We start from the raw sequence: 12,445 nt of genomic DNA, 5'->3' as shown, positions 1-12,445 counted from the left end.
GTGTGATCTAACAACACACTGTGCACTGGTTTTGGCAGCTGAATTGTTTTCCTAGGAACACCCGAAGAATTGAGCTTAGTTATTCGGATAAAAATAGAATAGACTTTTACACAGCTGTTGGGGCGTGTGCCAGAGGTTACACTTTCATAGCGTTTTAGTATTTCGTCTATACCAGTCTTTTTGTACTCCTTTCGATCAACCGAACTTCCACAATATCAGCGTATACTTACAGAAACAAAATTAATTGTGGGAGTGTGTAAACCTCGAGCTGGACCATACCAAGAGAGGGCGCAATTTTCTTGGCAACGGAGGCTCCTTTGGTCGGAATGAACTTCGCTGATTTCACATACGAGTAGGAAGTGTGCGCTCGCTTTGCTCCCAATAAAATGAACACTCCCGACCCATATGGCTCTTTTCAACATTGAGATGAGGGGGTCCTTCTGCCTGAGGTGGACATTGATTAGTGCCTATTTTATATCCGTCGAAGCAAATGTCAAGTCTATTACTTCTTTTACCAACTTAAAGTATGATTTTACCGTGGTCTTCTTCAAACATTGCAATACTTCTACCAGAGCTATAATTAACTTGTTTTCCTGCATGCGTCATAAATGTCGATAATAGACCCTTTTTTTTTAATTCTCAGTGGCTACGCCGAGTGCAAGCTTTAGGCTACGTTGCATTGTCTGTATCTGCCAATCTGTCCAGTTCCCACTCTGATTGTCGAGACAATCATCCGAAAAACAAGATAATGGATGAGAACCAAACAAATTACGTGTCTCGTATGTCGTGTATAACTGCAGGCATTAGCAAAAACAAAATGGTAGGCCCACGACTTCACTTAATATTTCATCAGCCCTTCACGTCCTGCTTGGAAAATTTCGATATTGAGGTTTCATTTCTCATTCTGCACAATATCTACATATGTATTGAGTCCTAAGCTCTGCATTTCTCTCCGATTACACACAAGGAAAGTGAATCTACAGTACGCTGCAGTCCGATATGCAGTACTTTGTGTAGTGAACGTGTAATTCCACTCACAATCACCTTGACTTCAACCTTGACAATGGATTTCAAATACAAACCTCCACAAATGCACATTTGTATCTCGGTTAACCTCATGTTTTTTGTTTCGCTATATTTTCAAAGATGTTTTGATGTCCTTTTGGTTTTTATATTAATGCAACGTCCGTATTCATGAGCAAACCTGCGATGTTGTCCCGGGAAAAAAGCTCAATGTCACACCGGCTTAATCACACAAACTCCTGCAGACTTCGGTTTCTTTCAGAGCTTGCTGGCCTAAAGCTTCTCTCCTGCGGTGATGCACTGTTGTGTAAGTACATAGCAATAAGCAAGCAAGCAATCCTTGCTGAAACATATTTTCAGTGAGTGAACTTTGGGTTCCCCGTTTGAATACATGTATATAGAAAATCTCAACACTGAGCCATGACTTTACCACAACAGTGTCTTCAGTGGTGCAAGAAATCATGGATGATTTTAAATGTTTAGAAAGTGCACTTTTCAATGCATTTAACCCATTTGGGATGTTGAATTGTTTTCATGCATTGAAAAAGATATAGGCCTAGTTGCAGTAAAAGTGTTCCTGAGAAAAGTCACTACAGCTACACCAAAATGCCCATAATGACCTGAGCGAAAGGCGAGGGTCATTCTAGATACATTGGGATATTCAATGGAATAATTGGGAAATGTTGGAACCCACCTCAAGAGAGAAGTGACAAAAATGACGTAAATCAATCACAAATTTTGACACTAAAGAAAAAATCCACAGCATTTCTCAAAAATTAATTGCAACGAATACCACCTATACTCAGCCATGGGTGACACGGAATGACAACCATTTGATACCGTTTTAAAATACGATAAAGACACAGCGCTGATATGAGTGGCCTAGATAGATGTACGCTCCTCACGCTGAGTTTAGGCACAGAAAACCCGTATAAAGCGGGAGTTCGCAGAAGTTTCTTCTCATTTGCTGAAGTGTCGACGATGGCCGTGCTGCGCTTGGTACTCCTGGCGGCCCTTCTGGGCCTCTGCCTCGCTGAGAAGAAGAGATACGATGGGTAGGTATTGCGGCAGAGTTAATGCAGTCGATTACCTGGGTTGAACCGCAGTTTCGCGAACCGGTGGCTGGCAGAACCATATGCTGGGCCGTGAACCAAAGGGGGAATTCACGAAGCACGAAAAAAAAATCTCGTGTCAATAGTAAAGCAGTGAGTACTACCAGAAGAATCCTCCCATGTTAACACCGTGACGTGTGCATTGTCCATAAGCGTTGCTGCTAACCAAGTGTGAACTTTTATGAAATAGCGGTCGGAGTGTATAAACAAAAGAAATGTCTTTCTAACTCGGGACCAGAACAAGAAGCCAATCCAGCTCTTAGATGTGACGTCCTGTTTATTTAAACCACGCCCACTGCACATAGAGCTACATGGAACCGGAAGTTAATGGTCAACTAGAATGTTCGTCCAATGGGAGCTTGTGATAAGCGGTGCATGACGAAGTCACTCACGAAGCAGACATTGCGGGGCCAATCAACTTGCACACAGGTTGTTCACGCCGGTTACATTGCTCACCGACCAATCCACTCCGAGCGGGAACAAAAGACGGAAACAGCAGTCCCTTTTTGGCGGGAGCTCGCCAAGTGCGCGTGCAGGTTTACACCGGTTTGGCGTGGGGCAATAAGCATCTCCAGTATCAGTGGTTGGAACGTACGGCCTCCGCGCGTGCGCTGGTGAGGCCGGATCGGCCTGTCTCTCCTTCGCCGATGAGGTTGCTCTTCATCTTTGCAGAAAGGGTTTTGTTGTAACATGCCAAAGAACGCGCGCTCAATGAAGGACCCATGTGTGATTAATGACCTGTTTTTCGAATGTGTACACGGGTAAGTAAGTGCATTTTACATGTAATGTTTTCGTATGCTCTCTGTTCCTGTGAGCTGCTCCATGCAATAATTTATCCCCAATTACTCAACAAAGTAACTTTTTACACCCACCTTGCGTTAGTGGCAGAGACGTTATGCTTCCACTATTTATTTTCTTTAAACTATATATGTTTTACTCTAATTTGCGTTGATCTTTGATTTTTGTTTCTGAGTGGTTGAAATGTTTCCCTGCCTGACATTCCCAGTGGTCGAAGGGTAATTAATGAATAAGGGTTCGTGATTAATGATCAAAAGGTCAGAGGTTAGAACACAGCCAAAGGTAGTTAGCAGTGGCCTTAGGTAAGTCAGATTTCTCCTGCTCCGCGTCTTATTACCCAAGAACTTGAGTGGGTAGGCTACAGGCAATAGCCCGGGAGCAGCATGCGATGGACAAGCATCCCATCCGGGGGTTCCATGCTGGGGAATCCTGATGTAAACGCTGGCGTGATGAGCCCCAGTGGTTCGGGACAGACGTGGTTTTTCAGTACTGCCTGTCGTATACACCCCCCTCACACCCGCCATTGCTTTTATTTTCCTCAATAGCATGCATACTTGAACTTTCTTAGACTCTCAAAGAAAAGGTATAAAGTGAAATTCGCGTGGGCCAAAAGTGGTTCTTTTGCATCTTTTTTTTTTAAGTTACAAAAAAAAAGTTTTTTATAGTTGCATTTTTTTCTCCTCAGCTACAAGGTTTTCCGTATTACTCCTAGCGACGACTTTCAGGTGAAGTCCCTTTTTCGACTGAAACCACTTTTGGAAGATAAGGTAGGTTGTCACCCAGTTCTCCGTAACTTGTTTATACCCCAGTATCTTCGCACGTGTTAATTATGGCATGACGTCTCGATCAAGATCCTTCTTAATGTATGCATTTCTAAAGTAAAATTCAGTTTTGTCACTCGTTCACCGACGGAGACTACCCAGAAGCATGCCCGCAGCAGCTCAGAAAGTTTTTGCTTTGCAGCCTATTATCGTTTGAGACCGGTTCATACCTGGCGCGAAAGCGAACACAAACGCAAATTGTTATATTAGATCCCAAAAAGTCTTGCTACGAGGTCGCAGACGTTGAAAGCGTTTCAATTCAGGCAAACTTCGCCGCGAATATTTCTTGTCATTTTGAGCGCTTTTGCGTTCTCCTCAATTAAGTATGGACTGGTGTATAGTGTACGCGGCGTGGACGAAGTATACGCAACAAAGTAACCAGGAAACCAAAAAGAAAAAGATTTGATAAGTTGAACTCTGTTTTTGAACTGTGATGGCGAAGTCACCGAAGTGTTGATTTGTTTTCAGACGGTTGATTTCTGGACCAATCCCCTCCAAATCGGCAATACCGTGGATTTGATGGTAGCACCGGAAGACCAGGAGGATGTTGAGGAATTGCTCACCCAGCAAGGCATGCATTTATCGGTGTGGATTAGCGACGTCCAGAAGCTTATTGACGAATCGACCCCAGAGGAAGAGGAAAAGAATATCGCCGGGCTCTCCGGCTTCAACTACGAAACGTACCACAGTACTAACGCGGTAAAGGGAAAACGGTTTGCTTTTTTAAAATCATTAAAGCTCATAGCCCAAGGATTCGTCGTTAGAAAAAAGTTCCCTCTCTCTTCGTCAAGCTAGTGGCTCATAGATTGGGTGCTGAAGGGCTGTGTTTTGGTCGATTGCATAAGGTTCAAGTTAGGAAGATGGGCTGAAGGCTTTATGGGTGATGGTTTGATCGGTAAGGTTACTAAGTTGGGTACAACGATAACGCATGGTGTATTTTAGACCTGGTAACCAAACTTCACTCAACTTACAAAATTTCATTCAAATTTGAGACAATCATTCTTTGTTGGTTGCAGATATTGCAGTGGGTCAAGGACATGGCCAGTGAAAACAGCGACATTGCTTCCTCACAAAAGATAGGTTCCTCTTACCAGGGCAGGGAACTCAGAATTCTGAAGGTGAGATGATAAAGTGTTTTGACTGTTTTGTATTTTTTCTTTTCTTTAAAAAGATTCCACGCTTGGGACATTTAAACAAAGACGATGGAGTACCAGCCAGGACTCGGACTCGAGTCGGGCTCGAAACACTTTTCTCATGACTCAGATTCGAATCTAGTCACATTAGAAAATGACTTGGACTCGACCAATGTCTCGGACTCCAGCTTGGTGACTCGTGACTCGAGTTATGTATTTTCCTAACCAGAAAAATGTTTTACAAATTTGTGAGACGAACGTATAATTCCTTTTTATCATAACTCATTGCCGCTGCCGCCGAGGAAAGTTGCATGCATGGTCCGCGCCCGCGCACACGCACACGGACGATAAAATCCGACAACTTATATTGGAGGTTTACTTTGCCCGTTGGCCAAAATGTTTTTGCATTTGTATCCCCAGATCAGCAGAGGAGGGTCCAACAAGCCGATTTTGTGGTTGATGAGTGGGGTGCACGCCCGTGAGTGGCTGTCGCCGGCTACACAACTGAAGATGGTGGACATGGTATTAGCAACTTAGGGCTAGTTTGAGCGATTTTCCTTGGTAACCTGTGCACAAAATACATCCTGGGTGGGGCTAGTTTGAGCGACGACCATTTGGCAACCACTGATCGATTTTCCCTGGTAACCTGTCGTGCACAAAATACATGCTGGGTACCAGGTATCCATTGTATTAAAACCTATAATGAATGGCTTTGAAAAACTAGGGTTTTCGGGGGGGGGGTAACGTTCTTCCAATTTTGTTCTTCAAAAGGTTCTTAGAAAATGACTTCAAAAAGTTTGACCCACTGTTTCGCCCAGGCAGATGAGTAATTCGCAAGGGCAGGTTGCTATTTCGCCCACTCAGGCGGATTACTATTTTGTCCGGGCGGATTAGTATTCCGCCCAGTACTATTCTGCCCCGAGCGTATTAAGGCAAAATTGATAGACACATAGATATAATCCACCCAGACAAAATAGTAGTCTACTAGGGCAATACACTAATCTGCTTCGGTGAATTAGTAAGACAAAGTGATTTTTTTGGTTATGTCCTAAATACGCTTCGGTTTTTATGTTCCACAGTTGGTTGACGGATACAGGAGAGGTGATAGCGAGATTGTCAACCTCGTGAACAATGTGGATTTCTACTTCTTGCCGATGGCGAACCCGGATGGCTACGAATACAGTCGCACCGTAGGTCCTCAACGCTTATTTGCGATACGTGTGGTCGTGCAAACACATTGGTCCTATTTTATCTAAAATATTGTTTGTGTCCTTTTGTAAAAAACGCATCACAAACAGTCAGAGATTTTTTCAGCTTCAACGTAATAGTTTCCCGTTCACGCTACGTGCATTTTTTACGTGAAAACGTTTACGTACATTCCGTGATTTTTTTTCTTTTTTGGGTGACGGTAATTCGTTTTCGTATTTACCACGGACGTCATGTAAAATGGTCTGAACTCCCACTGTCCTACCTCAGCCTACGTAGCTTAATGAACCGGCAGCCATCTTATCATGCCTAATACCAAGGTAATACATTATACTTCCTTTGCCATTGTTTACCGAATCGTTCTTGGCAATAATAATCTTGCAGTGGCACGCGAGACAGCAATCATCTTTCCACTGGGCACGGTAAGATGGCCGCTGGTGGCTTCATCCTACACCAGAGCATTGCGAGCACAGATTTTTATAATCTGACGTCTGCGTTTTGAGCACCCCACATCTTACCAAAGATGGGGCAATACATGTAGAGAAAAGGAGCGGCAGAGTCTACCGTTGCATTATCACTCCGGGTTGTTCAAATATAAGGTCTTGTCCGAATATTAGGCAATGGCTTATGCCAACATCTTTCAGTTTCGGTTCACTTTTTAGATTGATAATTAGCTTGTAATAGCCCCCCCTAAAAGTGGCCATGATGTCCGTTTTCGTTTCTGAACATAACACCTCCACTCTATTGTATAAATAGACCATTTGTAGGACCCATTTCACATAAAATCAAGATGTAAGTCGTGCTCATAATATCTAACTGCAACCCTCTTTTAGAAGAGACTCCTTAAGTCCACGGGTCACAGAATGTTCCCAACAGTGGAACAGATTTTGTAGAAGCCCAAATCGCTATCTGCAGTCAGAGCATGTGCTCTTTGTGACCTCAGTTCACCGATCTGCATCCTTTGGAGAGTCGAAAGTACTTCTTTCGCTGTTGGTGCGGTACATCCATTTTCTGTGCAGGGTTGGTGTATGTGTGTGTGCGTCATGGAGTTGGTTATCTTACCCAATAGTGTGTATACAGCAATTCCTGGAAAAAGACACAACTCTCTCCCAACAACCAAAAGTACATGTATTCAAAGTATTGATACTGAAGTTATTGCTTTTCTATGTAAAAAATATGGCACCTATGTTATGGTGCGTGAGAGTGTTACTGACTTTATATTGTGCATGGCGACCATATCTAATGTCAATGTTGCAGTCGGTTGCACCACTTTGGGTCCGGGTTAAAAAAAACCGAGTCCGATCAAGTCTCAAAATGTGTACTTGAGTCCTGACTGGTGTCCTACAAGACACTGCACGGCAGCGTGGTACCCAGCGAGAATGTTCCGTCACCAGCACAATATCAATTCAACACAATAACCGAGGGATATTCCGGGTACTGCTTAAAAAGGTGCCCCGATGCAGAAAAATCCAGAGTGGAAAGTTTGGCGAACTCCATGGAATCATTTGTGTCAACACCGCCTGGATGCTAATGCTTGTTAATTTGCCTTTTCTACCCTACAGTCTGATCGTTTATGGAGAAAAACGCGCTCACCAGCTCCTGGTTTCTGTACCGGCACGGATCCAAACAGAAACTGGGACGACCATTGGAACGGTAAGCCTTTTATAATGTTTCAGCGGGTTTTGCCCAAGCACTGGGGACCGCTTTGGGCCATGGTATTGTCTTTGCAAACCCCATAGCCACTGATTACTTTATTTTCAACTTCATTTCCCATGGTAACACCTATACAGAGAGACTCAGAAAAACTTTCTGATGATGATTGTCGCGGTGAGGCGCCAATTTGAAGAAAGGGGTTGCAGCTAATTTTTTTATTCATCCCTACCCCCATTTGCCACTGACTTCAGTAATTTGTAAAAGCAAATCACTGAAATTCCATACGTGATTACCACTGAGTAAATCAACAATGAAGTATTCCTCGATTCGTGAAGTGTTGACTTAGTAATCAGTGGTGAGTCGCTGTGGCTGTGCTCAAGCTGATCTTGCGCGCACATATTAATCAACCTGTAGTCCCCTAGGTAACCTTATTCTCCACTTCATTCCAACAGCAACCACTTGATGGTTGAAATATCTCCGGCAGTATCCCAATTCAACGCAATCCGCCTTGAGCAGAAGCACCCCTTCATAAATTGAAAAGAGCCATGTTGGTCAGGAGTGTTCATTTGCTGGTAGCAAAGGAGCCGCCGTCGCTAAAAAAAATGGTGCCCTCTCCTGGTCAGCTCATCGCCCATAGATTGAGTGCTCAAGGGCTGTGTTTTGGTCGATTGCACAAGGTTCAAGTTAAGAAGATGGGCTGAAGGCTTAGGGTTATGGGTGATGGTTTGATATGTAAGCTAGGTTACCAAGTTGGGTTTGCGCTATTCAACGAAAACGCATGGCGTATTTTAGCTAGCCCTGGTACCCAAACTTCACCCAACTTACAAATGTCATTCAAATTTGTGACAACCAAAACCGACTTATCGTGACCTTGCTCTCAACGTCGTCACCGAAAACACCTTGCTTTTTCCTCTCTTTTTTTCTCGGCTAGATCCAAATTCGAATACGAATCCCTGCTCCCAAACTTATCGGGGTTCATCTGCGTTCTCTGAGAAGGAGGTAAAGGCGATCTCAAACTATATTCTGTCGGTGAAAAGTCGGGTCAAGGTGTTCATAGACATGCATTGCTACAGTCAGATGTGGCTGAATCCGTACGGCTGGACAACAACACTTCCAGGGAACTACAATAATCAGGTAAAAAAATAGACCTGCATTTCAAAATCGTCTGGCAACATATAAATAGCGCCAACTTCAGACTTTGGAACCTGAATGGTTGTACATTATGCTCGCAGTATAGCATGAAGCTTTCGAGTGCTAACTGCCCTTGCGCACTGACCCATAATCCATCACCATTTAGTTCCAACCAAGGAGACAATCGTGCCGCAACTCTAACTCTTATAAACAGCTCTGCCGCCTTGAACAGAAGCACCCCTCACTCAGTAAACAGAGCCATGTTGGTGAGGAGCGTAAATGTAAACATGTAAATTTCATAGTCGTTTGTGAACCAGCGAAGTGCCGTTCCCGGCAAAGGAGACTCCGTTGCCAGGCAAACTGCGCCCTCTCTTGGTCCAACTTCGGGCTCATACAGAAGTGCCGTAATGGAATTCTGCGGGATAGAAACTATCCATACGATTGAACATCGTCTCCTTTAGACCTTCATCACGATGCTGCCATGTTTGTCTCGTTCTCTTTTTAATTGCAAATTTAATTGATTAAGGGAGCAGTCTATTCTTCCAGCCTCAGTTTCTTTGCTTTGAATGCAGAAAAGCAAGATGGTTACCCCATGACAGAGGTCTATGAGGACTGTTCACGGCGAGACCAGAACAACCTTACGATAGGGCGATGATTACCTGTTATTAAAACTATTTTAATTTCACAATGAGCAACTCGCAATCATGACTTGTAACTGAATGGCTTAAATTAGACATGAAGGGACTTGTTAGGACTTGTGTGATGGACTGGACTTCAACCACGTATGTAACTGGAATATTGTAAATGCATAGGATTTGCATGTCCACGTTTGGTTTGATGTAAAAGGATGCATTTACATCATTCCCTGGAGAAAAAAACCCAGCAGGGAATAAACATTAAACTTGAGCGACTTTGTTGCTCATTAAAGCTGTTAACAATTCCTTTCAGAAAAGCCTTGCTGACTCCGCTGTGGCAGCGCTGAGGGCGGTGAACGGATTGAAGTTCACGACTGGTAGTGCGGCTCGAGTCCTCTGTGAGTCTTGGCCCTCCACATTCACGTGCAAGTTCGATCAAGGACTGCGATCAACCACAATTCGACAAAAATCTGCTCAAACGCTTTCTGAGCTGACGAGCTGAGCCATTCTATTGAACCTACAATTGGACCATTCAGTACTGGGTTGATTGGAATCGTTTGGCATCAAAGCCGCACGACTAGACACGCATACTTACATGAGTTTTGTCAGGCGTGCAGCGGCAAGGTGTTTTATAAACTGACCTCTAGTCAACTATAGTACCGGACCCTGGCTCTGTAAAGTTGACCAACTGTCCTTGATGGAACTTGCTCGCTCATCTCTCCTTCAGCTTTCTGCAAGTCAATTTTAGTTTACGCACTGATGTTTTAGTCAGTGTATGCTTGTATCTTGTCACCTTTTATGTGACTCTTACTACTAATTATCGAGTCACGAATGCAATTTGGTGAATGAAAAGCATCTCAAAGATTAAACAAAGGGTCACTTTAAGATAAAACCCGGGCGCGGAGCTAACAGAAGGCCAACTACGCGTATGAGCACGTCTCATATCACAGCAATAAACAACTGTTAATTCACGTTCTGCCAGTAAGTCCATAAGATAAAAGTCGTGCAATTGGCCTTTTGAAAAAAATAGTTTCTTTCAATGTGAATTTGACGTCACGAAAGATTACCAGCCAAATTTTGCTTGAGTTGGAATGTGTTCAGCTTTTTGAAATTTCGCGAACAAATTTTGTGTTTGTGTTCGCTTTCGCACTAAGTAAAAACCGGCCTGTGAATAAAATGGGTACCAGGCGAAATCAACCAGCGAATGACAAATGGTCGCTAAACAAACCTGGCCATTGCTGCTTGCACATACCCATCTTTTATTATTGAAACAATCCCGACAGACACGATGCATTTCCTAATAGCACTCAAAGTCAACTCTCTTGCACGTGATGCCAGGGCTAGCCTTGAGATTGGTTCAAATTTAATAGCTTGCTTCCTTTTGAAGGTCTGCATTGTGGGCGTCGGATGACAAAAATCAGCAGGAGAAAAATCATGCATGTGCGTGCATGACTGCGATTCTCACGGGTCGACTTTCTCTTTCCGGTTCAATGTTTCAGATGCGGCCCCCGGCTCTAGCATTGACTGGGCCTACAATAAGGCCGGCATCCCCTACAGCTACACCCCCGAGCTCAGAGACAAAGGCAATTACGGTTTTGTTGCCCCAAAATCCGAGATCATCAAGAGCGCCAACGAGGTCTTTGCGGCCTTCAAGGTCGTTGCAAAGAAAATAGCTTAGATCCAGGCTGGGCAGGTTATAGGCAGAGCACGCCGTTGTAAGATCCTGACCCACTTCGGTATTTTGATTTCAATAAACGACAAATTAGTAACGAAGTAAAAGAGAAATTTCATGACCTGTTCATTGGTCAGGAATCATTATTTGAAACTGACTGCTTGGTGGCAGCAAACACTTCATGTCAAGCCACTCTAGACCTGAAGCGCATTCCAGAGCATACTCAAAGCGTCGGAGACTCACATAATAATTCTTTCAGTGCGGTGCATGGTGACGTGTAGTTAAAAACAAAGAGATGATATGATACATCATCAAATTGAAACGGTATTTATCACAAATCCAGCTTCTTACTGGTACGTTGCTCAAATTCCGAAAAAATAAACCAATGCAAGGAATGCAAATTTAGCTTTTGTGTCTCAACTTTTTTGAGTGGAGGAAAGTATTTTCTGTGGTCAGTGCCCCTGGCCTGTACTGCGGGCCAACATTCTCAGGACTGCAGAAAATGTTGCTGAACGGAATTTTGGTGTTAAGCAAAATCCACAGGGAGTCAGTCACCAAAGATACACACAGTGACACTTTGGTTAGTAACCCGTGTTTTGCTAAGCGAAGTATTTTCATTGCTTAGCAGCTCTGTAAAAAAAAGATTAACAGCTTATAAGCAGAAAACAAAAGGCTGTGTCTGAGTTACGGCTGCGGCTGGAACTTACACAAGTTATGCGCATGTAGAAGGCACTGGCTGGCGTCTTTACAACCACTTCCAAAAGGCATACGTGGTCGAGTTCGAGCGGCCTGTTCTTGACACGGGTTTCTTGTTCTCGCGCTCAAACGGCGGGAACACAACTCAAGAACACTGTTCTCGGAACAGGTTCGCACACCACCTCCTCGTCGGGGTTTTACAGGAACACACGGAAAAACTTGTGAGATGTTTATTTTTGAACAGCTGCAAAAAGTAGAGAGATGGCTTCCAAAGCCACAGACAATGGGAAGTTTTGCGAAATTAACATCAATTATTTTGAGTATAAACATAGAAATGAATGTGCCTATTTAAATAGAAAAGAATTCAGCCCATAAACATTAATTCTCGAATGACATACATGGCCGGCGCCATGTTGCATGTTGCTTGTCACTAGGTACCAGCAATAACCGGTTGTTTGTTCCCGGCGTTCGAGCGGCCGACCCACGAACAACAAATCAAGCCGTTGGTGAACGAGAACAAACCGACTGAACTCACCCATGGTGTTACCTTTGTCGTGTTCTGTGA

At 43.8% G+C, this 12,445-nt stretch overlaps 1 protein-coding gene across 1 annotated transcript; it reads left to right on the top strand.

The window, feature by feature from the left end:
- Positions 1-1,920: 1,920 nt before the first annotated feature.
- On the top strand, positions 1,921-11,585 carry LOC110984856 (carboxypeptidase B-like). The gene is made up of 10 exons (XM_022245432.2): positions 1,921-2,078; positions 3,619-3,700; positions 4,223-4,453; positions 4,771-4,872; positions 5,308-5,409; positions 5,967-6,077; positions 7,656-7,746; positions 8,678-8,880; positions 9,826-9,910; positions 11,012-11,585. The coding sequence occupies exons 1-10, from the start codon at positions 2,005-2,007 to the stop codon at positions 11,188-11,190; spliced, it is 1,260 nt and encodes a 419-aa protein (XP_022101124.2). The 5' UTR covers positions 1,921-2,004; the 3' UTR covers positions 11,191-11,585.
- Positions 11,586-12,445: the final 860 nt, after the last annotated feature.

The sequence above is a fragment of the Acanthaster planci genome, linkage group LG09 (assembly GCF_054643075.1).
Source record: "Acanthaster planci isolate LZ-2023a linkage group LG09, COTS_SCS, whole genome shotgun sequence".
NCBI lineage: Eukaryota > Metazoa > Echinodermata > Asteroidea > Valvatida > Acanthasteridae > Acanthaster > Acanthaster planci.
This window is presented reverse-complemented; position numbering and strand designations above follow the sequence as displayed.